The sequence below is a fragment of the Dermochelys coriacea genome, chromosome 4, assembly GCF_009764565.3.
Source record: "Dermochelys coriacea isolate rDerCor1 chromosome 4, rDerCor1.pri.v4, whole genome shotgun sequence".
In the NCBI taxonomy this organism is placed as follows: domain Eukaryota; kingdom Metazoa; phylum Chordata; order Testudines; family Dermochelyidae; genus Dermochelys; species Dermochelys coriacea.
The window spans coordinates 114,813,246-114,838,350 of record NC_050071.1 but is presented as its reverse complement, the minus strand read 5'-3'; the positions used below and the strand labels follow the sequence as shown (position 1 = coordinate 114,838,350).

General features: G+C 42.7%; 1 protein-coding gene across 17 annotated transcripts in view; it reads right to left on the bottom strand.

Annotated features, from left to right (window-relative positions):
• Positions 1-25,105, bottom strand: part of PROM1 (prominin 1) — a 104,999-nt gene that overhangs the window by 40,112 nt on the left and 39,782 nt on the right. For all 17 annotated transcript variants that reach the window (XR_005292613.2, XM_043514109.1, XM_038399832.2 and 14 more), the window contains 4 exons: positions 23,225-23,430; positions 8,127-8,247; positions 5,539-5,602; positions 16-105 (listed from right to left, as the gene is read on the bottom strand). Coding sequence is in view for 16 of the 17 variants with exons in the window: in XM_043514109.1 (XP_043370044.1) it covers positions 16-105; positions 5,539-5,602; positions 8,127-8,247; positions 23,225-23,430 (481 nt within the window). In the remaining variant the exon portion in view is untranslated. The remainder of the gene's footprint in view (positions 1-15; positions 106-5,538; positions 5,603-8,126; positions 8,248-23,224; positions 23,431-25,105) is intronic.

The window sequence follows — 25,105 nt, the reverse complement described above, 5'->3', positions numbered from 1 at the left end:
GAGATGTGCATTTACCTCCTGCCATCATTAGAGCTGCATCAAGTGCAGGGCGCACTTCTTTCGCGAACCGCTCTTGAACTCTGCTGCCAAGCAATGGCCCAACATCTGTAGAAAGAGAAAATAAAAACACTGCAAACCAGTTCAATACAATCTTGTATCACTACCTATCAGAACAAGTATCTTGCACCAATTTTTACTAACTTCTAAAAAAGTTGCACTCAGGACTAAAATCAAAGTTCAGTGTAAGAAGCCTTCACTGCTCACACCTTCTTTGGCAGCACTTACCTCTAAGACTTATGGGATTAAACAATAAATTAAAAAAGAGAGAGTGAGGTCTATTTATTAGTGCCTGACTTGGGAAAGTGAAATGCAACAACAAACCAGAAATGCATACTCCAATATTGCTTTTTGTTATCAAAGTACTGCTCCTTAGCTTTACTTCTTTATTTTTAGAACACACTTTTTAAAAGTCCATCATTTTGCAGTGAATTTTGGGCAACAATCCTTTACTATGAACTATTTTTCATAGTGCACAAGAAATAGGGAAATTGATTCTTTGAATCCCTTTCTCCCTCCTTTTCCCCAAAAGCCTCAGCTGTGTTCTTAAAAAACAGTCCCAAAGATTCTTTAAATTTTCCATCAATCTTAGATTTTTGTACTTCTGCCCATCACTGTAGTATCTAACTAACTATCTTCCACATAGAACACTTGGCAACAGTGAAGTTCCCTAGTGAACTTCATGGAGTCTCTGGCTTCTCTCCATTTTCAAGTCACAGAAAGCTCTTAGGGTAGGTTTTTGGGGCAGTAGGTTTGGGAGGAAGTGTCAGGAGGCTATGGCATGGGAGCATCCAAGGTGGTCAACAATGTTAATTCTCGTTATGGTGGAAAGGCTTTATTAAATAGGAAGGTTTTTCAGTATTTCCTAAAAGCAGTCAAACTCTGGATTTGTCTCAATTCCTCCATAACTTCATTCCACAGCTTAATTCAATTTAAAATGCTTTGTCAGCCGCTCCGATACACTTTGTTCTGGTTTTTCACTATTGCCCTAGAGCAGGGGTCGGCAACCTTTCAGAAGTGGTGTGCCGAGTCTTCATTTATTCACTTTAATTTAAGGTTTCGTGTGCCAGTAATAAATTTTAATGTTTTTTAGAAGGTTTCTCTCTATAAGTCTATATATTATATAACTAAACTATTGTTGTATGTAAAGTAAACAAGGTTTTCAAAATGTTTAAAGAAGCTTCATTTAAAATTAAATTAAAATGCTGATCTTATACTGTCGGCCCACTCAGCCTGCTGCCAGCCTGGGGTTCCATTCACCTAAGCTGGCAGCAGGCTGAGCGGGGCCTGCGGCCGGGACCCCAGACTGGCCGTGGGCCGAGTAGCTCGGCCCGCTGCCAGTCTGGGGTTCCATCCGCTGGCTCCTGCCAGCCCCTCTCAGCCCGATGCCAGTCTGGGATCCCAGCCCTGCCCACATAGAGTGGGTATCTACCTTCTCCCTGGTTCTAGCCCATTCTCTTCCTCTCTCTCTGTACCGAGCAGAGGGTGGAAGTGCAGTGAGCACAGGGCTGGGGGTGAAGGAGCAGGCTGGGGTTAGGGTGCTGGGTCTGGCCAGGAGCTAAAATGAGGGAGAGGGCTCAGGGTTGGGGCAGGAGGTTTGGGTGTGGAGTGCTTACCTGGGCAGCTCCCATTTGGTGCGAGGGGTGCAGGTGGGAACGTGGGGGAGCGGGTATAGGAGCTCCTGTTCGGTGCTCAAGGTTGGGGTGGGAATGTGGGGGGTGCAAGAGTCGGGGCATGGAGTGTGGGGGTGCTGGAGTCAGGGCAAGGGTGCATGTGTGGGGGGGTGTAGGGGTGAGGGCAGAGGGCTGGGGGTGTGGGCTAGGGTCGTAGGGGTGCTCCCAGCCCCCTGCCTGGAGTGGCTCAAGGCAGGGGGCTGGTGGGGATATGCCCTGTTTCCATCCCCCTGCCCCAAGGCCCCGTTCCCACCTCTCCTCCACCTCCTCCCTGGAGCAGCAAGCGTGCTGCGGCTCCACTTATCCCCCTCCCTCGCAAGGGCAATCAGCTGATCGGTGGCAGAGAGGGAGAGGAGGGGGGGCAGGAACCCAGCACGCTGGGGGAAAAGGTGGGGGAGAGGGGAGCTCGCCTGCCCTGCAGCAGCAACAGGCAGGACCAAGCTTCTTCACCCTGCCCCCATGGGGTGGGGGGGCAGAGAAGAGCAGGCCAGGGCAGGCAAGATTTTTAATGGCACACTGCTGCCTGCCAGGGTCTCGTCCTGGGTTCAGCAGCGGGCTGAGCGGGGCCAGCAGCTGGAGCCCGGCAGGCAGCAGCATGCCATTAAAAATCTGCTCACGTGCTGTCTTTGGCACGCATGCCATAGGTTGCCGACCCCTGCCCTAGAGGCATACAACTCTCTTGGTGGTTTGTAGATGGAGATGGGGCCTCTTATGAGCTGGAACCTGTCCCAATGACTGCTTTGAAAATAAAGACTCAGGCCTTAAACTGGCAGAAGCTTACAAGAAGTGGAAGATTGGACAAATGACCAGGGAAGAGGATAAAAATATTGCTTGGGCATGCAGGAGTGAAATCAGGAAGGCCAAATCACACACTGGAGGTGCAGCTAGCAAGAGATATTAAGAGTAACAAGAAGGGTTTCTTCAGGTATGTTAGCAACAAGAAGAAAGTCAAGGAACTTGTGAGTCCCTTACTGAATGAGGGAGGCAATCTATTTACAGAGAATGTGGAAAAAGCTAATGTACTCAGTGCTTTTTTTGGCTCTGTCTTCAAGAACAAGGTCAGCTCCCAGACTGCTGCACTGGGCAGCACAGCATGGGGAGGAGGTGACCAGCCCTCTGTGGGGAAAGAAGTGGTTTGGGACTATTTAGAAAAGCTGACCAAGCACAAGTCCATGGAGCCGGATGCACTGCATCAGAGAGTGCTAAAGGAGTTGGTGGATGTGATTGTAGAGCCATTGGCCATTATCTCTGAAAACTCATGGTGATCCGGGGAGGTCCCGGACGACCGGAAAAAGGCTAATGTAGTGGCCATCCTTAAAAAAAGGGAAGGAGGAGGATCCTGGGAACTACAGGGCAGTCAGCCTCACCTCAGTCCCTGGAAAAATCATGGAGCAGGTCCTCAAGGAATCAATTCTGAAGCTCTTAGGGGAGAGGAAAGTGATCAGGAATAGTCAGCATGGATTCACCAAGGGCAAGTCATGCCTGACTAATCTAATTGCCTTCTATGACAAGATAACTGGCTCTGTGAATGAGGGGAAAGCAGTGGACTTGACTTTAGTTCCTTGACTTTAGCAAAGCTTTTGACAGTCTCCCACAGTATTCTTGCCAGTAAGTTAAAGAAGTATGGGCTGGATGAATGGACGATAAGGTGGACAGAAAGCTGGCTAGATTGTCGGGCTCAACAGGTAGTGATCAATGGCTCCATGTCTAGTTGGCAGTCGGTATCAAGTGGAGCGCCCCAAGGGTCGGTTCTTGGGCCAGTTTTGTTCAATATCTTCATTAATGATCTGGAGGATGGTGTGGATTGCACCCTCAGCAAGTTTGCAGATGACACTAAACTGGGAGGAGAGGTAGATACCCTGGAGGGTAGGGATAGGATACAGAGGGCCCTAGACAAATTAGAGGATTGGGCCAAAAGAAATCTGATGAGGTTCAACAAGGACAAATGTAGAGTCCTGCACTTAGGACGGAAGAATCCAATGCACCGCTAGAGACTAGGGCCCAAATGGCTAGGCAGCAGTTCTGCAGGAAAGGACCTAGGGTTACAGTGGACGAGAAGCTGGATATGAGTCAATAGCATGCCCTTGTTGCCAAGAAGGCTAAAGGCATTTTGGGCTGTATAAGTAGGGGCATTGCCATTGGATGGAGGGACGTGATCATTCCCCCTATTCCACATTGTTGACGCCTCATCTGGAGTACTGTGTCCAGTTTTGGGCCCCACACTACAAGAAGAATGTGGAAAAATTGGAAAACGTCCATTGAAAGGCAACAAAAATTATTAGGGGACTGGAACACATGACTTATGAGGAGATGCTGAGGGAACTGGGATTATTTAGTTTGCGGAAGACAAGAATGAGGGGGGATTTGATAGCTGTCAACTACCTGAAAGGGGGTTCTAAAGAGGATGGATCTAGACGGTTCTCAGTGGTAGCAGATGACAGAATGAGGAGTAATGGTCTCAAGTTGCAGTGGGGGAGGTTTAGGTTGGATATTAGGAAAAACTTTTTACTAGGAGGGTGGTGAAACACTAGGGAGGTGGTGGAATCTCCTTCCTTAGAAGTTTTTAAGGTCAGGCTTGACAAAGGCCTGGCTGGGATGATTTAGTTGGGGATTAGTCCTGCTTTGAGCAGGGGGTTGCACTAGATGACCTCCTGACGTCCCTTCCAACCCTGAGATTCTATGATTCTATGGAGGCAGATAAATACTCAGTTTAGTCTCTAACTTCAAGAGCATGGAAAGCCATAAATGAATTCTGAACATGCAGATGACAATTTTCAATTATCTTCCAAATGCCCATTAGTTTTCTGCATGACCATGCTTTCTCTGAGACCAGTTATGCATTCTGTGGCTCCATCTAAACCAGGATTTTAAAGGTGTGATGTTAAGTAACGTGATACGTTTTAAAAGCCTAGCATAGACAAGACATGCTGTCTTTGCTATAGCACAAGACATGTGCTATAGCATGTTAAAGTAAAGTACACACTATCTTATCTAAGCAGATTTTTAAAACTTGCTCGCTAAAGGATGCTAACACCACACCTTTTAGTCTAGTCTAGAGAAGATCCATATGTAGCTGGACTCCTTTTAACTTTAGACACTGAAGTAAAAGACTTGGGGGGAAAAAATTCCATATTATGGCTTTTTCTTAAAATGCATTCATTTATTCATTCATTAAAAGCTTCAGAAATGTCACCAAGTGCTATAACTGTGCTGCAGAGGAAAACGCAGCAACTGATTTAAGTTTCATGATCTGTGCTTTTCAAGTGCTAGTTATAAAATAATTGCTCTCAATAATTCTCTCTTGCTCCAGCCCAATATCTGAAAGTTTTACAATCAATAAATGTATATCTCAACATGTCTATGTGGTGGATATTACTATAATTCCAAGAACACTGAAACACAGTACCTACGTGATTCGACTAAGCTCAAACACTACCTGAATTGCAGCCTGCAGCCATGTCACTTGTCACTCAGTTCTGTGCTTTAAAAATTAAGAAATGCTTCCTCAAACCATCAAGTACTAGCGATTACTGAACTCAAAAAGGCAAAAATTATTAGTCTTTGACTTAAAGTGAAAGACATTTAAAAGAAGAATGGAGTTTATTTTTTAGAAAAATTTATATCGTGCCATGTGACATTTTTCATGAAGAATTATATTTTGTTTTATTGATTTGCTTGGGATTCTGATTACAACAACTTGACTTTCATATTGTATTATAAGTCATTCACAAGCTCTTCAGTGAACTTAGTGAATACAAATATAACATAACACAGACATAGCTAATAAAAAAAAAGTTTTATTGCTTACTATTAAGGTCGGAGAGTGCTTTGTTCTTGGTAGTGTTGTACTGGCTCACCAAGTAGTCAATTTGCTAAAAGTTTAAAAAAAATATTAGTAAAGAAACAGTAACCACCCCACACATGCATATTTAGCTGCAAACCCCCAAAACTCTTGAACTCTATCATTAATACTTTCAACAACGTACAATACAATTCTCTTTAATCGTGAGATGCTTAATTGAGAAGTCTCCTAGGGAGCAGATTTAAACCCCAGTTATAATTAATAGCAGCAATTCCTGCTTCATGAGGATTCCTTCAAGCGATTTAGTATTACTACGGTCTTGTGTCTTTCTGTTTCATGCTAGTTCTATCCCTCTGGTCATCTAACAATGTTTAGTCCCTCCTTCACTGAGATATATACAGAAAAATGTCAGAACTGCTTCACCATTTTTTATTCCTTTGCCCTTAACATGCTAAGCAGCTTGCAGGCGCTTCCATTGCTGGCCGTGGGAAGGGAGGTGGCTGTCCTTTTCCAATTGCAGACTGCCCTTTACCAATGCCATGGCTCTGTCCAGTGACAGTTTGGGCTCTGCACTATCCCAGACAGCAGCATTATTATGATGATGAGGTCTTTTGTTAATCAGTTTTTGTTTGGTTTGTATTTCTCTTTGGCTTGCATCTTCAAGTATTCAGTGTAGTAAATCCCAGGTGTCACAAAAGCAGCAGTGATTAAATGGCCAAAATCAACAAATCCAGAATATGAAACATTTTGTGGCCTGCCTGAGATTATGTTTTTGCCTCATCAATATACCATAGTTTTCTAGGCTCTAGAGTCTGTAGAAGAAATCAATTTAAATAGTTCTTAGCAGGACTGCTATGAATTCCCAAACAACGTCACAAAACAAAGTGGGATTTGGAATGACTAGCAAAACAAGTCTAGATATCCTAGGGGAAGGGGATATAAGTTGATGTCTTTAATAGACAGATTGTCAACTACACTGAAGCGTGGTGTTGATAGTGCAAAATGTATATAATCTGCAAATCTTCTGTGACAACAGCTCTGAGTACCTGGCATCTTTATCAAATCCTCTATACATTATGCACTTAATGCTGATTGGCTGTGTTAAGCTAGACTTCTGAAGTATGGTCTGCAGTCTACAATCAAATGGATTCTATACCACTGTCAACAAAACTAAAGAGCCTTCCTATTAGTCTCAAGAATTTTTGGGATTTAATTAGAGGTACATGAGCACATGATGTAAAGATGCCTTGCACATAATAGAATAAATGTTATCTATGGCACTAGAGTTAATTCTACAGAGAAAGAACTAATAATCCTAGGTAAAAACTGGAAAACAATACATAAAACTGAGGCTTTGAGAAGTTTCTACAGTTTCCATGAGCATTCTGTCTCTAATACTTATTTTAACTTAGTGCAACAGTACTTTTAGGAGTCATTAGCTTTTTAGGTTTCAGAGTAGCAGCCGTGTTAGTCTGTATTCGCAAAAAGAAAAGGAGTACTTGTGGCACCTTAGAGACTAACAAATTTATTAGAGCATAAGCTTTCGTGAGCTACAGCTCACTTCATCGGATGCATTTGGTGGAAAATACAGAGGGGAGATTGATATACACACACAGAGAACATGAAACAATGGGTTTTTCATACACACTGTTAGGAGAGTGATCACTTAAGGTAAGCAATCACCAGCAGCAGCGCGGGGGAAGGAGGAAAACCTTTCATGGTGACAAGCAAGGTAGGCTATTTCCAGCAGATAACAAGAATATCTGAGGAACAGTGGGGGGTGGGGTGGGGTGGGGGGGGAGAAATACCATGGGGAAATAGTTTTACTTTGTGTAATGACTCATCCATTCCCAGTCTCTATTCAAGCCTAAGTTAATTGTATCCAGTTTGCAAATTAATTTTTTAGTTTTTTTTTTTTTAGTTTTTTTTCCACCACATGCATCCGATGAAGTGAGCTGTAGCTCACGAAAGCTTATGCTCTAATAAATTTGTTAGTCTCTAAGGTGCCACAAGTACTCCTTTTCTTTTTGCGAATACAGACTAACACGGCTGCTACTCTGAAACCTGTAGATATTCTTGTTAACTGCTGGAAATAGCCTACCTTGCTTGTCACCATGAAAGGTTTTCCTCCTTCCCCCCCTGCTGCTGGTGATGGATTATCTTAAGTGATCACTCTCCTTACAGTGTGTATGATAAACCCATTGTTTCATGTTCTCTGTGTGTGTATATCAATCTCCCCTCTGTATTTTCCACCAAATGCATCCGATGAAGTGAGCTGTAGCTCACGAAAGCTTATGCTCTAATAAATTTGTTAGTCTCTAAGGTGCCACAAGTACTCCTTTTCTTATTTGTTTGAAGAATGCTGGTCCACAAGAATAACTGGTGGATATTTATTAACATTTGAGAAGTCCTTTATCTTTTATTGTATTGTGCATTATATATTATACGATTGGCAACAAGAGCAATGAATGGGCACCCATAAAGGAAATACGGTTTGTTGCATGCATCACTAATACCAAATAGAAAGAAACACTATTTTCTAGAATAGTTATCTTACATATACAATCACACATATAAAGAGAACATCTCTTTACCCCTGGAGTATCATTGAGGAAAATTCTCAGGTCTTTAAAATTACTGTGCACCAGGTTCTTTGCTCCCCGGACTTGGCTTGTTAAGTGTTGGTTGGCAGCATAAGCACAAAGGACACCGATACTATAAACAGAAAGATAAGAACTATTATTTTACTACTGCAAATACCCATTCTGCCAATTAAGAACAAAAAACAAAGCAAAGCAATGAACATCTATCTGGATAACGGAGTCCCTGCAGACAAATTAATGTCTCCTTTTACTATAAATTTTATTTGAACCAGTAGGTGGCACTAGGGAATTAGCTATAAGATTTGACACATCACATCACTAATTTTCTACGTTAAATAAAGAAATCACGTTAACTCAAAAGCCTTCAGAAGGAACACACAATAGCAAGATATATTTGCAGCACTGCAGTTGTCAAAAATTTACAAAATTTATACAAGATACTAATATATGCATACTTGGTTATTTTTTTAAAAACTATGATTTATGAAGGCTAACATTCCTTTTCACTAGTAATCATTAGTTTGACACATCTAGAAGAAAAACAGTTGGTAAAATAAATTATTAAAAGGAATCATACATGAAACATGTTTTAAATCAGAATTACTTCCACTGCTAATTTTTTCACTATGGTCCCAATCTTCCAGACACTTCACATGTATTTAAAAGCACATAGTTTAATTAACCTCAATGGAGTTACTCATGTGCTTAAAATTAAAGGATTCCCACAGAGTTTGCAGAACTCGGGCCATAGGGAGAAATATATAAAACAAATTAACATGAAAGATGGTAGGCAGATGTGAGTTTCAATCAGTGCATTTGGTGATTATTTTCCCAGTTTGGCCATTATGATTACACAATTCTATCTTCAACAGAATAGATCTGTATATACAGTAAAATATGGTAACTAAAAGCCCATGACAAGCTTGAGAGAGTTCTTAGACTATAAAATATTTCATTCTTTGTTCACTTTCTTTCCACATGTTTATCAGTTGCCAAAATGAGACACTTTTTAAAAAAATCCCTGTAATTACTGAAACCCTGTTCCGCTCCTTTTACATATAGAGCTCTGCTCTCATAGGCTAAGAGCCGCACTCTGAAGCTCAGGTGGGAATGCAACAGTGGTGTCAAGAGAGATGGTCTCTATGGTAGACAGAGAAAAATCCACTTTGTAGGTTAAAAATTAAAACCTTAAAATTTCAGACAGACATCACCTGGTGGCAGATCAGATCATGGGTGTAACATGCCCCTCTTTTGGGAATGTTGCTTAAGAAGGCAGGCAGTTGCCTTCACTACCGGCAATTTCTGGATGGTCTTAAGGTGTAACCTCATACAGTTTGCATTGCAGTAAACCAGTTTGAGGTTACCAATATCAAAAGGACAGATGCAAAGAGCACCATCTAATGGGAACATCATGCTAGGAGATCACTAACACAAATGGCTCTGTACTACGTCAAAATCTACAACTGGGGTCAAAGAGACCTGAGCACTTCATACTATTAATCGTTTATTTTACAGTAGTGCCTACAAGCCAGCGATGTTGAGCGCCCTATTGCGTTAGCTGCATGGTAAATAACTGTTCTGACTCCAGAATTCACAATCTAGGGAAGACATGATATAACAGGTGGAGGAGACAAGCATATCTGGTAGGGTGGAAGGGTAACAAACAATAAGACATGCACAATTCTTAGCAAATCAGGAGCACAACTTGCCACCCAATTAGCCATTATCATGTTGCAATTTTCTGTATTTGTTACATTTGAGTTCAGTTTTGAGGAGAGACAGTGTTGGACAGCAGTTTTTTATATTTTAACTAAGAGGTTTTTCCCATATATAAAGGGGTAGCAAGGGACAAAGTGTGAAAGTTGCTTGTCAGAGACATGAAGAATCAGATAATCAAGGCAGGTTTCAGAGTAGCAGCCGTGTTAGTCTGTATTCGCAAAAAGAAAAGGAGTACTTGTGGCGCCTTAGAGACTAACAAATTTATTAGAGCATAAGCTTTCGTGAGCTACAGCTCACAAATGCATCCGATGAAGTGAGCTGTAGCTCACGAAAGCTTATGCTCTAATAAATTTGTTAGTCTCTAAGGTGCCACAAGTATTTTTTTTTTTTTTTTTTTTTTTTTATAATCAAGGCAGGGATTGTTGGCAGAGTGAAGAGGAGCCAACCTTGCAATAAAGGTAAAAGAACAGGGATATAGTGGAAAGGGCTTTGAAAGTAAGAAAAAAGTAGTAATGGACAAGAATCTTAACCGCATGGGCAGAGAGGTCATTTTGGAGATGTTGTTTATTGCTGTACCACAATATGTAAATAAATACTCTAGATGCTGCTCGAGTTGTTCTATTAGAATTGCATCACCTTCACCTTGCAGAAAGAAGGATTTGGGACAGGATGACAACTGGAGAGTTCAACATCAAGAGATAATTTCTTAATCAAAGGTTTAACAATTGCTTCCTTAAAAGATGCTAGTGTCCAGCCTTCTCAAAGAGAGCTGTTGATGGTAACTGAGGGCTGTTTACATTGAAAATGAAGGTGTAATTGTAGCGTGAGTAGGCATAACCATGCTAGCTTTGACCTAGCTAACGCTGGCGACAATAGTAATGAAGATATGGCAGCATGGGTTAGCAACAGTGGCACCAGCATTACCTCACTTGTCTTTACTAACTTAAAGGTCATGGGTCAATTTCATTTGCAGCCCACCACTCCCTGAAAATCCTTGCTAGTCACATCAGTCAACATTCAAGCAGAGACATGTGTCTCCACCAAACAATTTAAAAAGTCAAAACAAACTGATTGGATATATATAGCATCTTTAAAAGGTGACCACTCAAAATAAGCCAGCTGCATTTCTGGCAAACGTATACATTGTTCTCCTTGTAGATGTGAAAGAAAATGATTCTGAATATTATTTTCTCAGTGAAAAAACAGATTAGCTGCTTTCTTTTGACCAACTGAAAGAGAAAAAAGGTTTCATAATTGACATTCAAATGTAAAGTGTGTGTACACACACAATATTAGTGTGTACCTCACATAACTGAATTTACAATGACATCTTTGTTCTTTGGAAGGGATTGTTTTTATATCCTTACAGTATTCTTTTTACAAAGCAAAGCGGTCAGCAATTGCAACCCAACAAAAAAAGGTACTCTGTAAATTTGAATGTGATCTTTACTCTTTAGCTTTCCGAGAGGAGAGTGGGGGAAGAGACGTGAATCTTTAAACAAACTGTGCACTCAAATATTCACCTGTTCTAAACAGATACAAAACACACAAGGGGAAAAACTCTACTTATTACCTAACGAGCTTTGACAAATCACCAAATAAAAGAAGAGATGACACAAGACTTGGCCCTCCCATAATAGACAGGAGTGGTGTATATCTGTTTAACTAGTCTCCCCGAAAGTCAGATATTTCAGTTTGTGAGATTTCATAAATGGATGTAAACACCATCAATCCAGTTGGTGAAAAAAGCAAAAACTTTCCCTAGCATTTTACTTGCAAAAGGTTCAAGTCACAGAAAATTAATATTAATTAATTAATTAATATTAAACAGATTTAAAAGAAAAGTACTAAGGGAAAAGTTCTCCCCATTCATGCAAAAATAAAATGTTGGGTCAGAGTTTTCTTTTTGAACCCATTTGTCAATTCTTCGGATTCATGTGGACTCCCAGGTGCTGAACTATCTGCATTACCAATTACATGAAGGCAGAAGTCCTTCCTTGATACCTGAATAAGGCACTTGTTCACATAACAGATATAACCTACATACTTTAGGATCTACATTTCTGAATATCCAAAATTTATTTATAGGACTCGCAACATGGAAGGATCAAAAACTCATGTGGTTTTCCCACCAAAAAAGGAAAGACATTTTCTGTAAACAGGATTAATATAATAATAATTTAAAAAAAAAAAAACACCCACACACACGCACCCAGCTAACCTTTCTGATACGTTGCAAAAGTGATTAAGGAAGTGACATTTCTTCTGCAGTGCATGCATGTGACTGAATGTCCCAGCTTGCTGATGACTTTGGGATAAATAGAATACAAAATCTTTGTCCCAAAGAGAACAGTAAACATTTGAGTAGGAGCACACCACTTTTGGAGTGATACGTAAGTTGTATCCATCTCAGTTCAACCAATATAAAATATGTTCAAATTCAAAAGGTATATCTGTGCTCATTAACAATAACTCCTGCTCGATAACCAAAATATTCACGTATCCAAACTCCCAGCTGCCAGAAATGTAGCCAGACACACAAGGAGGGTGAAGTAAAATATTTTATTGGACCAACTTCTGTTGGGGAGAGAAGCTTTAGAGCCACACAGAGCTCTTCTTCAGGTCTGGGAAAGGTACTTCCAGCATGACAACAAAATTCAAGGTGGAACAGATTGTTTAGCATAAATTAGTTAGCATAAACTGCAAGGGACCGTTCATGGTAGAGTGGCCTGTTAACACCTCTGCAGTCATAGGACGAAGAGAGGAGGTTACTGGGTTACAGATTGTTGTAATAAGCCATAAAATCCCATCCAATACAGTATATCTGTTCAATCCATGAGTTTTAGTTTCTTGCAGAGTAATAAATTTAAGCTCCCAGGCTCGTCTTTTGAAAGTGTTGTGCATGTTTCCTTTGAGAATGAGAACTAATAGGTCAGAAAGAGTTATTGCTTTGTGAAAAGTGGTCTCCAAAGGTGACAGGGTGTTTCTGTCTCATCATTTTCCTGTGACAGTTCATTCGAGACCATAGTGATGGTCTGGGTTCACCCACATAGTGGTTAGTGGGGCATTTAGTGTACTGGATGAAATATACTACATGTTGTGATAGGATCCATGGAACTTGAAAGGTGTTTTGTGTGAACACCCCACCCCCAACAGAAAGTAGCCGGACATACTTCTGGCTTTAGAACATTTTCTCCCCCATTCTCAATCAAATACAAAATATTTAATTTGTTTGAGAAAATACAGATCTACAAGAAGAGACTAGTCTGAAACTTATTAAGCTGAATAAAGGCATATTTATGGACAAACTCCAGAACCACGTGCATCTCGTTGAGGAAAGTGTGGTATACTGTTAGAAAAATGATCTGTAGTGTGGGAAATGCTGGGTATCAGATGTTTTAGAAATGTGTACCAAGTAATGGAAAAGAACAGTACAAGAGGCGGGGCTGCGGGTAACAAGTTGAAGGACAAGGCCAGAAGATTTTGGCTGAACTGAGGACTAAACTTTGGCTGAACTAAGGACTAATGATATAAGCAGCACCTGAAAGTCTTTACCACCACAAGATAATGGAACCCAAAGATAAGAATGATGAGAACATTGGGTGATAAACAACAGAAAAGGAATAAACAAGTGCTGTATATATATGGCTGTGGGAAGGGAAATAAAGTGCTTTTTACCAGCAACTGTTTCAGTTGTCCTGTGAGCCAGCCTGCTAGCAGCAACAAATGGTGACCCCGACGTGATAGAATTCTGTGAATTTGGTACCACGGACAGAGGAAGAAATAGCAGGGACCGCCGCTGCTGGTGTCCTCCGTTCAGGTGAGGAACCGGGACGCCCAACTGAGGTGGGGGGAGCTCCCACTGAAAGGTGAGCGGCGGGGAATCTCTCTCATAATGGGAGCGGCAGCATCGGCAGATGAGCAGGCCGTGTTTAAGGTCTTAAGCAATCTGCTTAATAACCAGGGAGAAAAATTTTCCCCAGAAGCTCTGCAAAAATTGCTTCGGTGGGGAAAGCGACGGGGTTTCCTGGTTAAGGCAAAGAATGTGTTTGACTCCTGGGTGTGGAAAACATTGGGAGAAGACCTGTGAGACTCTGTGGGGGTCGGAAATAAAGAAGCTGCTGCCTTGAGCCCTATCTGGCGGACTGTTCATCGAGCCGTTACCACCGCAGTGGCTCAGTCAGGGGCGCGTATTGCATTACGCGAGGCATTAGAATCATCAGCGAAAGGGGCCTCACGGTAGGAGCGAAAGACTTTTTTGGTAAAACAACGCCTATGATTCCTTTGGCGCCGTTGGACCCCAGTGAGGTACCGTTGCTCTTGGAGGATGACTACACAGATCGGGGCGAACCGATGGCCGTGGATCAGCCGGTGTCGGGGGAATCGTCATCGGGCAATCCAAAGAACCCGTTACAAGGGGGGTCAGGATTGCCGCCCGCGGTTGTGCCACCAGCCCCTCCCCGACACGTTCGGATTACTGACTTGCCTAAAACTGGAGAGTTTGATAACTTGACACAGGACCAGGTAATTTGGTGGTTATATAAGGAAGGTATTGCAGCTCAACAGATGATGGATGAGCTGGATAGAAAGGAAAAAACAGACCGCAAGGATCGTCACGATCGCATCTGCTACAACAGCTTCAAGAGCACGGCATACCTGACCCCTCACATTTGCAGGTTGTGTGGGTATTATGGTTGTACGGAGCACCTCACGCCCGAGGGAAAGTTGCGACCAACAGCAGAGGAAGAATATCACAAAATTTATGCCCCCGCTATGCAACCGGTTCGACCAAAAGTGAAACCTCCGCCACCTACGTGTTCTTCAATTGGACGAGGGCAAGAAGAACGGGGGACGGGGGTGATTTGGAGGGATGGGGGGGGAGGAGCGGGATCTCCTGACCCAATTAAGCGCTGGCATGGATTGATAAAGGATGCTATAATTGAAGGGGAATTTTTGGATGCCATGCCAGCTACTTTCCCGGTATCGGTATCAAGGGAGGGGGTTAAGTCTTGGGTGCCGTTAGACTGGAAATTGTTGAGGGAGGCTCAGAAAGCTATTGTGGCGTACAGCTTGAAAAATCCGTATGTACAAGCGTTATTAGAACAAATATTCTCGGGGCAAGCGATGTGTCCCTTTGACGCCCAGAAATTTGCAGATATGTTAACACCCACACAGAGATTATTATGGAAGGATTCATGGAGAAAAAAGGCTGAGCACGCGGCAGTGCTTAATTTAGATAGACCCCAGGACGACCCTCTCCATGTAGCAAATATAGACATGTTGTTGGGACGGGGCGATTTGAAGAGCCTCAGCTACAGGCGCGATTGGTACCCCAAATATTACAACAGTCTCAGCTTCTAGCATTGGAGGCATTCAAAGAGCTCCCTGATTTGGGCACCCCGTCACCTCCCTATTTAAAAGTCACGCAGGGAGTGGGCGAATCTTTTGCCCTCTTTTTGGACCGCCTAAGGACGGCATTGGATAGGGCCCCTAATTTAACACCAGACGCCAGATCGGCATTGGGGGTAGATTTAGCCCTTCAAAATGCTAACCCCACGTGTAAGAAGATTTTGGTGACTTTACCAAAATCGGCCTCCCTAGTCGACATGATTGAAGCCTGCACTTGTGCTCCTTTGGTGGAGGAGGAGGATAAGGCAAAGATTCATGCACGCGCCTTGGCGGTAGCCTTGAATACCTCCAAGTCGAATTGGCGTAGAGGAAGGGAGGGGGCGTGTTATCAGTGTGGAAAGATAGGTCATTTAAAACGGGATTGCCCCAAGAAAAGAGGTCAGCCACAAAACAATGCACTTCCCTCCCCATTTCCAGGGACATGTAATCGATGTGAAAAATTCGGTCATAAAGCTACTGAGTGTCACTCCCGGTTTAAAAAAGATGGGACCCCTTTGTCGGGGTCGGGAAACGCCTCGCGGAGCGCCAGCCGGCAGGGCGTGAGGAAAAACAATACGCCGGCTGCTTGGACAGCCTCCGCGGGGCAACTTCCGGCAATGCCGGAGTTGATTTGGCCATCGCCGCCGACATCTCCCTAGAGAATGATAGGGTGACGCTTGTTCCATCGGTGGCATCTGAACCGTTGGGGCATGGGTTAAGCGCATTGTTAATAGGTAGATCATCTGCCTCCTTACAGGGGCTTTTTGTGCTTCCAGGGCTAATTGATGCTGATTATAGAGGGAACATTGGGATTATGGTACGAGCTATATGCCCGCCTATTACAATAATGGCCGGAACCAAAATTGCACAATTAATACCCTTTTGTGCGAATGTTCCTGTGAAGTCACCCCAGATAAGAGGAACTGGGGGCTTCGGGTCGTCCAGTCAGGTAGACCCCACACCACTAACAACAGCATTTGTTTTGTCAGTGGGACAAGATTGTCCCACTAGATTAGTTCAATTTAAGGGCCCAGATGGTGATTCTTTCGAGCATCAGGTCCTTATCGATACTGGGGCAGATGTGACGGTGTTGCCCCTGCAGGGTTGGCTAGTGACATGGCCACTTCGACCGGTAACCACACCTCCTCAGGGCATTGGCGGACAGCGTGAGCCCATGCTAAGTGAATTTTTTATTGACATTATTGACGCTGCCGATAATGCATTGAAGGGGTCAGTCCGCCCTTATCTTGTCGATACAACTATTTGGCTGTTGGGGAGGGATTGCTTGAGTCAATGGGGGGTGGTGATCAGCTCCCCCCCTTTCTAGTAGCGGCCACTGAGGAGCGGCCAACCCTGGCATTGGAATGGAAATCCGATGAGCCGATTTGGGTTGCTCAGTGGCCGCTGCCAACAGAAAAACTTGCCGCATTAACAAAACTAGTAGAGGAGCAAGTACGTCTTGACCATCTAGAACCCTCAGTTAGTCCATGGAATTCACCTGTATTTACTATCCTAAAGAAATCAGGAAAATGGCGCTTGCTCCAAGATCTGCGTGCCATTAATACTATTATGGTCGACATGGGTGCTTTACAGCCCCGATTTACCTGCCCCATCCATGCTCCCATCGGGGTGGCCATTACTAATCATTGACCTGAAGAATTGTTATTTTACTATTCCATTACACCCGAGAGACAGAGAGCACTTTGCTTTCTCTATTCCGATGGTAAATCGTGAAGCACCTTCCGTACGGTATCAGTGGAAGGTTTTGCCTCAAGGAATGAAAAATTCCCCTACCATCTGCCAGCTCTTCGTTGCATGGGCAATATGCCCAATCCGAGTGAAATATTCCCAATGGAAAATATATCATTACATGGATGATCTTTTATTTGCGGCACCAGTAGCTTTTGAAACCATGGTTATAAAACAGATCACCTCCACGTTAGCAGAAGCTGGTCTGTTTGTGGCCCCAGAAAAGGTTCAAACTAAAGCCCCTTTTTTGTATTTGGGACTTCGGATCACTGACTGCACCGTACGCCCCCAGCAGTTGAAAATCTCTCCTCATGTGCGCACACTGTATGATGCACAGAAACTGCTAGGTGAACTGCAATGGCTTCGCCCCCTTTGTGGCATCACAAATCAGGATATAACTCCTCTTCTTCCCTTATTAGAAGGGGGCAGAGCCCCTGGAGATAAACGACAACTGTCGATACTACAGAAGCAAGCATTACAACGAATAGGACAGAAGGTGGGGGAGGGTTATTCCGGGAGATATCGGGAAAACTTACCCTTCGTGGTAGCGGTCTTTAGCCTAGATGCAGTATTGGAAGCGCTATTATTTCAGTGGGATACTAGGGATAAAGACCCCCTAGTCGGTTTGGAATGGATATTTCCACCGTGTAAAAATGTGCGTACGGTAACTTCCAAAATTGAGGCAATAGCCATGTTAATAGTGCAAGCACGGAAAAGAGTAACTGTAATGACAGGAATTGATCCGCATCAGATTTTGTTGCCATTTTCAAAAACGATGATTACACATCTGTTGCTGTATAACACTGTGTTTGCTGTTGCCCTAGCAAATTATCAGGGATAATTGAGTTGTCATTACCCTCCCACTGCCTGTTTTCTTCCCCGTTGCAGTTGGAAAAATACCTAATGAGACAGGAGAATCCAGTGACAGGAATAACAGTATTTACCGATGCGGCGGGGCGAACAGGGAAAGCAGGGGTAGTCTGGTGGGATGGACATGCTTGGGCCCATAAGAAGGTTATTAGTGAGAGGTCGGTACAGATATTAGAACTCCTAGCTATACTTTTGGCATTTGATCACTGGAACCAAGAATCGCTCAACGTGATGAGCGATTCTAAATATGCCGTGGAATTAGTAAACAGGTTGGAGAGAGCTATGCTGGGAAAGGTACATAATCCAGCATTGCAACAGATACTCTTGCGCCTCTGGCATCGACTCAATGAAAGAAAGTATCCATACTTTGTAGGCCATATCAGGAGCCATACTGGCCTGCCTGGATACTTAAGCACGGGCAACGATCAGGAAGATGCACTGGTGGGATCTGTAGTAGTACCCAATCGGTTTGAGCAAGCTCGCCTGTCTCATGGATTTTTCCATCAATCAGCGAAAGCCCTAGCGTGACAATTCTCTCTACCTATATCCCAAACCTGAAGTATTGTAGCCTCTTGCTCAGAATGTAATAGGTTGACACCCACCTTTCCCGCAGGGGTTAATCCCCGAGGTCTAGAGGCTTTAACATTATGGCAGTCAGATGTCACCCAATATAACCAATTCAGAAAGCAGAAATACATCCATGTGTCAGTAGACACCTTCTCTGGAGTTATCTGGGCTACACCCCACGTGTCCACGGGCAGTAAGGATGTGATAAAACATTGGCAGGCATGTTTTGCTGCATTAGGAGTGCCCCGATCGATAAAGACAGATAATGGAGCTGGGTATGTGGCCAGGCGCACCGCAACCTTTTTGCAAATGTGGGGGATAATACACTAAACAGGAGTGCCAGGCAATTCGACAGGCCAGGCCATTATTGAACGATCTCATAGTACTTTGAAAGGAATGTTGGATAAGCAGGCACAAACTGGACAGGATGCAGTAGTTCAGACACCAGCTGGGCGATTAGCTAAAGCGGTATATGTCCTTAATTGGTTGCAACCTAGTAGTGCTGATAACAATCATGTTCCAAGGCAAAGACATCTAGGAAGTATTGGGATAGAACATGAGCAGAAGAAACCTAAGGTGAAATGGTTTGATTATGCCTCTCCACATGAAGTGAGCTGTAGCTCACGAAAGCTTATGCTCTAATAAATTTGTTAGTCTCTAAGGTGCCACAAGTACTCCTTTTCTTTCAACAATGGAAGGGGCCAGCACAATTGCTAACCTGGGGACGGGGTTATGCTTGTGTCTCCCTTGATGAAGGTCCTCGGTGGATACCTGTTAAGTGGGTGCGGCCGTGGCTACAGCAACCTCGCTCGCCCTTGAACCCGGCGCCTGGAGAACAAGATCCCGCGCTTGGAGGGGAAGCATCAGAGGAGGTTGTGCTTGTGGCCATATCCTGTTTATTTCCAGAATGAGGATGTGGGTTATCGATATTGTTATAGTGTTATTGCTTGGGTTACAGGGTTGTTGCCTTCTTTGGGGTGGCTTCGGCAATTATTTGGAATTAGAGTTTTTATATGTATTGGTCTTATTTGCCTATGTTGCTGTTTGCAATGTCTCCCCTCCTTGTTCAATATGTTCCGTGAAATGCATCGCTCTACCCCTGTTGGGTCCCCCCTGCTGATGAATGAAAATTGGATGGAACTATGCAAGTAGCCGGTGGTTCGTGTGTCATGTAATAATAAGGGAGGAGATGTGAGAACATGGTGTATTTGTGAGCAAGTTGAGAGTGTTTGTGGGATAGTTGGGAGCGCGGTGAACTTTTAATGAACTTTTGGTGAACCATTGAGAGGCGTTTTTTGCTTTTAATGTTCCTATTATGGAAAATGCTTTTAATTTAGAGAAATTAGTGTGTTGGAATATTAAACAGTGTAATCTAATTTTTGAAATATTAATCGCGTTATTAACCGATGTAGATAGCATTTGCCATGCAGTTTTACAAAATTGTGCTGCAATTGAATTTTTGTTATTAGCACATGGACACGGATGTGAAGATTTTGAGGGTATGTGTTGTGTTAATTTGTCAGATCATTCTCACTCTGTTCATGAGTTACTTGCAAAATTAGAACAAAATATGAACAACATCATTATAGCACACTTTTATTAATTGGTATCTGTATTGGTATAATTTGTTTGTGTGGTCCATATATAGTTCAATGTATGCGTTGGGGAATGTCACGGATGATTCAAGCTGCTTTTAAACAAAAAGGGGGAGATGTGGGAAATGCTGAGTATCAGATGTTTTAGAAATGTGTACCAAGTAATGGAAAAGAACAGTACAAGAGGCGGGGCTGCGGGTAACAAGTTGAAGGACAAGGCCAGAAGATTTTGGCTGGACTGAGGACTAAACTTTGGCTGAACTAAGGACTAATGATATAAGCAGCACCTGAAAGTCTTTACCACCACAAGATAATGGAACCCAAAGATAAGAATGATGAGAACATTGGGTGATAAACAACAGAAAAGGAATAAACAAGTGCTGTATATATATGGCTGTGGGAAGGGAAATAAAGTGCTTTTTACCAGCAACTGTTTCAGTTGTCCTGTGAGCCAGCCTGCTAGCAGCAACACTGTAGAACTTTGTTTGTTTACTTTGCACTTTTTTGCTTTCCATGAATCTTTCCACTCAACTCTGATTAGTTTACAAAAACAAGGTTTTAATACTCTCATCATTGTTGCGTATCAGTGGAAGGGCAGAGATATTTTCACTCATGGGGAACACTGCCAGTCAATTTCTGATTTTAGAATTGTTATCAGCAGTGATGTATGAAAGAATCCATAATATTCATATGCCAGCATGAGCTTGCATGCTGACATTTAGAAAATTCTGGTTTTGACTTAAGAAAATTTGAGGTACAACACACAATCATTTCTGACCACCACTGGACTATTATCAAAATGTGTTAAAATGTGTTACATCCTAACAACTCTTCTCAATGGGATGGCATCTGAGCACAAGACAGGTAATCTTTTCTTCATGAATTATCTACTTCAAGTGGCCATTTGGATAATTTGATTGAAAAACAAAAAGGCATCTCCCTGGAAAAAGTCTCATATGCCAAATTCAACATAATGATGTTTCACACCTTAAACCCCTCAAAAAGTAGGTTCATTCATTAACATGACATTAACCATATTAGAACTACTGTAATGCCATTTTTCAGAGTAGCAGCCGTGTTAGTCTGTATTCGCAAAAAGAAAAGGAGTACTTGTGGCACCTTAGAGACTAACAAATTTATTAGAGCATAAGCTTTCGTGAGCTACAGCTCACTTCATCGGATGCATTTGGTGGAAAAAACAGAGGAGAGATTTATATACACACACACAGAGAACATGAAACAATGGGTTTATCATACACACTATAAGGAGAGTGATCACTTAAGATAAGCCATCACCCACAGCAGGGGGGGGAAAGGAGGAAAACCTTCCATGGTGACAAGCAGGTAGGCTAATTCCAGCAGTTAACAAGAATATCAGAGGAACAGTGGGGGGTGGGGTGGGGGGGAGAAATACCATGGGGAAATAGTTTTACTTTGTGTAATGACTCATCCATTCCCAGTCTCTATTCAAGCCTAAGTTAATTGTATCCAGTTTGCAAATTAATTCCAATTCAGCAGTCTCTCTTTGGAGTCTGTTTTTGAAGCTTTTTTGTTGAAGTATAGCCACTCTTAGGACTGTGATCGAGTGACCAGAGAGATTGAAGTGTTCTCCAACTGGTTTTTGAATGTTATAATTCTTGACGTCTGATTTGTGTCCATTCATTCTTTTACATAGAGACTGTCCAGTTTGGCCAATGTACATGGCAGAGGGGCATTGCTGGCACATGATGGCATATATCACATTGGTAGATGCGCAGGTGAACGAGCCTCTGATAGTCACAGGTTTCAGAGTAGCAGCCGTGTTAGTCTGTATTCGCAAAAAGAAAAGGAGTACTTGTGGCACCTTAGAGACTAACAAATTTATTAGAGCATAAGCTTTCGTGAGCTACAGCTCACTTCATCGGATGCGGTGAACGAGCCTCTGATAGTGTGGCTGATGTGATTAGGCCCTATGATGGTATCCCCTGAATAGATATGTGGACAGAGTTGGCAACGGGCTTTGTTGCAAGGATAGGTTCCTGGGTTAGTGGTTCTGTTGTGTGGTGTGTGGTTGCTGGTGAGTATTTGCTTCAGATTGGGGGGCTGTCTGTAAGCAAGGACTGGTCTATCTCCCAAGATCTGAGAGAGCGATGGCTCTGTCCACATATCTATTCAGGGGATACCATCATAGGGCCTAATCACATCAGCCACACTATCAGAGGCTCGTTCACCGCATCCGATGAAGTGAGCTGTAGCTCACGAAAGCTTATGCTCTAATAAATTTGTTAGTCTCTAAGGTGCCACAAGTACTCCTTTTCTTTTTGCCAATACAGACTAACACGGCTGCTACTCTGAAACCTGTGACTATCAGAGGCTCGTTCACCTGCGCATCTACCAATGTGATATATGCCATCATGTGCCAGCAATGCCCCTCTGCCATGTACATTGGCCAAACTGGACAGTCTTTATGTAAAAGAATGAATGGACACAAATCAGACGTCAAGAATTATAACATTCAAAAACCAGTTGGAGAACACTTCAATCTCTCTGGTCACTCGATCACAGACCTAAGAGTGGCTATCCTTCAACAAAAAAGCTTCAAAAACAGATTCCAACGAGAGACTGCTGAATTGGAATTAATTTGCAAACTGGATACAATTAACTTAGGCTTGAATAGAGACTGGGAATGGATGAGTCATTACACAAAGTAAAACTATTTCCCCATGGTATTTCTCCCCCCCACCCCACCCCCCACTGTTCCTCTGATATTCTTGTTAACTGCTGGAATTAGCCTACCTGCTTGTCACCATGGAAGGTTTTCCTCCTTTCCCCCCCCTGCTGTGGGTGATGGCTTATCTTAAGTGATCACTCTCCTTACAGTGTGTATGATAAACCCATTGTTTCATGTTCTCTGTGTGTGTGTGTATATAAATCTCTCCTCTGTTTTTTCCACCAAATGCATCCGATGAAGTGAGCTGTAGCTCACGAAAGCTTATGCTCTAATAAATTTGTTAGTCTCTAAGGTGCCACAAGTACTCCTTTTCTTTTTGTAATGCCATTGTAAAATATCTTTTCTGAGCAAAAGTGAATATATTATTTTCAGCCTAATAAAATCATTTCAGCTTCTACAGATGATAAACTAGACTAAATTTATTCCTTGTTGTACAGTAATGCATGATCAGTATTGTGCAAAATGAGCATTGTTCTCTTTATTATACTTGCCTGATAATTAAAGAAGCAACAAAAAGAAAAGTTGCAAAGCAGCCTCTCCGACAGTCAGCATTTTTCTTATGTCTTTGGTGCATTTCCCCACCACAGTTGTCACAGCAACGACACATACAGAAGCACAGTCCCACAAGAGGCAGTAACAGAACAAATAGCAATCCCAAAGCAGCAGACACTATAAAGCCGATTTCATAGTAGATTGCCTGCAATTCAGACAAAAATAACTGTAACAGCAATTATATAGTTGAGATTCAGATACAGCCCCTGCTTAAAAACAAAATTAAAGCTACAAGATCCACTAGTTACTGTAGTCATTGCACTCAATGTTTTCTAAGTCATCAATACATATCTAATAACATTTCTATCTCAAACAGATAAAAACATTGTAAATGTTGACAACTAACCTATCAAGAAGCAGTTTAAGCAGCATATTTAACAAGTAAACAAGCTCATGATATTGATGCAACTTGCATTTTAATGGATTAAAAATGGGCACATTTGATTAGCAGGCCCACAATTTGATCAGTCTCTCATAGCTGTTCCAAAAAAAAAAAACAAACAAACAAAAAAAAAAAAAACTATTTGAGACTACCAGCAACCCTAAATATACCAACATACTGTACTATGATGGTAAATGATTTGTTTTTGTTCTTAAAAACAGATTTCGGTTATGAGTAGAAGGCCTGATTATGAAAACTGAAGAGAAATATTAAATGAAGGACTGTACCCTCTTCAAAACAAAAACGTAAAAATAGCTGAAAGAAAAAAACATCAAGGGATGGATTTTAAGCTCTATAGGGCGGAGACTCTTGATCATGTACATTGCTATGCTCAGTTGGCAAACAAACAGCAACTAAACGAGATATTTTTCAAAGGCATAAAAGGCAGCTGGGAACCCAACTCCCTTTTAATCAGTGAGATGGAAGCTTAACTGTCCTTGGTGCCTTTGCAAACCTCCTGATAAGGATATTTCTATAAAGCAAAGAAAAATCTGCAACTGGCCCATGCCAGCCAACTCAGGCTGTGGGGCTGTTCCATTGTTGTGGAGACTACCAGACTCAGCCCAACTCTGGGATCCTCCCAGGGAGGCTAGCCACAGGTTTTTCTATGTTGTGTAGACATACTCCAAACAGTGGTTGTCAACCTTTTTTGGGCTCAGGACCCAGTTGTAAATGTTTATGGCCTGTGACAACCCAGTAAATAGTTTGGGGGTGAAGTCCTGGGGTGGTCTGGTTGGGCGCTGCCTCCTGGGGTCTTGGGTCCCGCCTAGCACTCACCTCACAGTGGCAGCTCCTGTGCTGTGGGGCTAGCTGGACTTGGCTCTCTGTTTTGGGTGTTGCAACCTCCAGGGTTGCAGCGCCACTCAGGTTTGGCCCCACCCCCCCGACTGGACCAAATTTGTGAGAGTGGAGTTGTGACACGGCTCATGGAGTTGTAGTGCCATTCACTCAAATTTGGGCTACCCGGACTCCCTTTATCATGATGGCTGGGCCAAACTTGAGTGATGCTAGGACCCCATAGCTTGCAGTGCCTGGAGCAGGCAGGTGAGCCCAGCCAGACCTGTGAGACAGGAGCCACAGGAACTGCCACACGACCTTTGAAACATTCTGGCAACCCAAAATTGGGTCCTGACCCATGGGCTTAGAAGCTCTGTCCTCAAAGGCTATTAAAGTCACTTGGAAAAGTCTGTGTTAACTTTAAGGGTACTATAATTATTACACTTGCTACTTTGGCTCATCCTGTATTTCTTGTATACAGTCTGTAAAACAGTATTATCTTGGCAGGAACAAGATGGAATACATATTGTATTTTCACCGAATACAAATTACAAGTCATAATTTCTCACTAGCCATCAATCATACTAAATCTGCTTCCAAT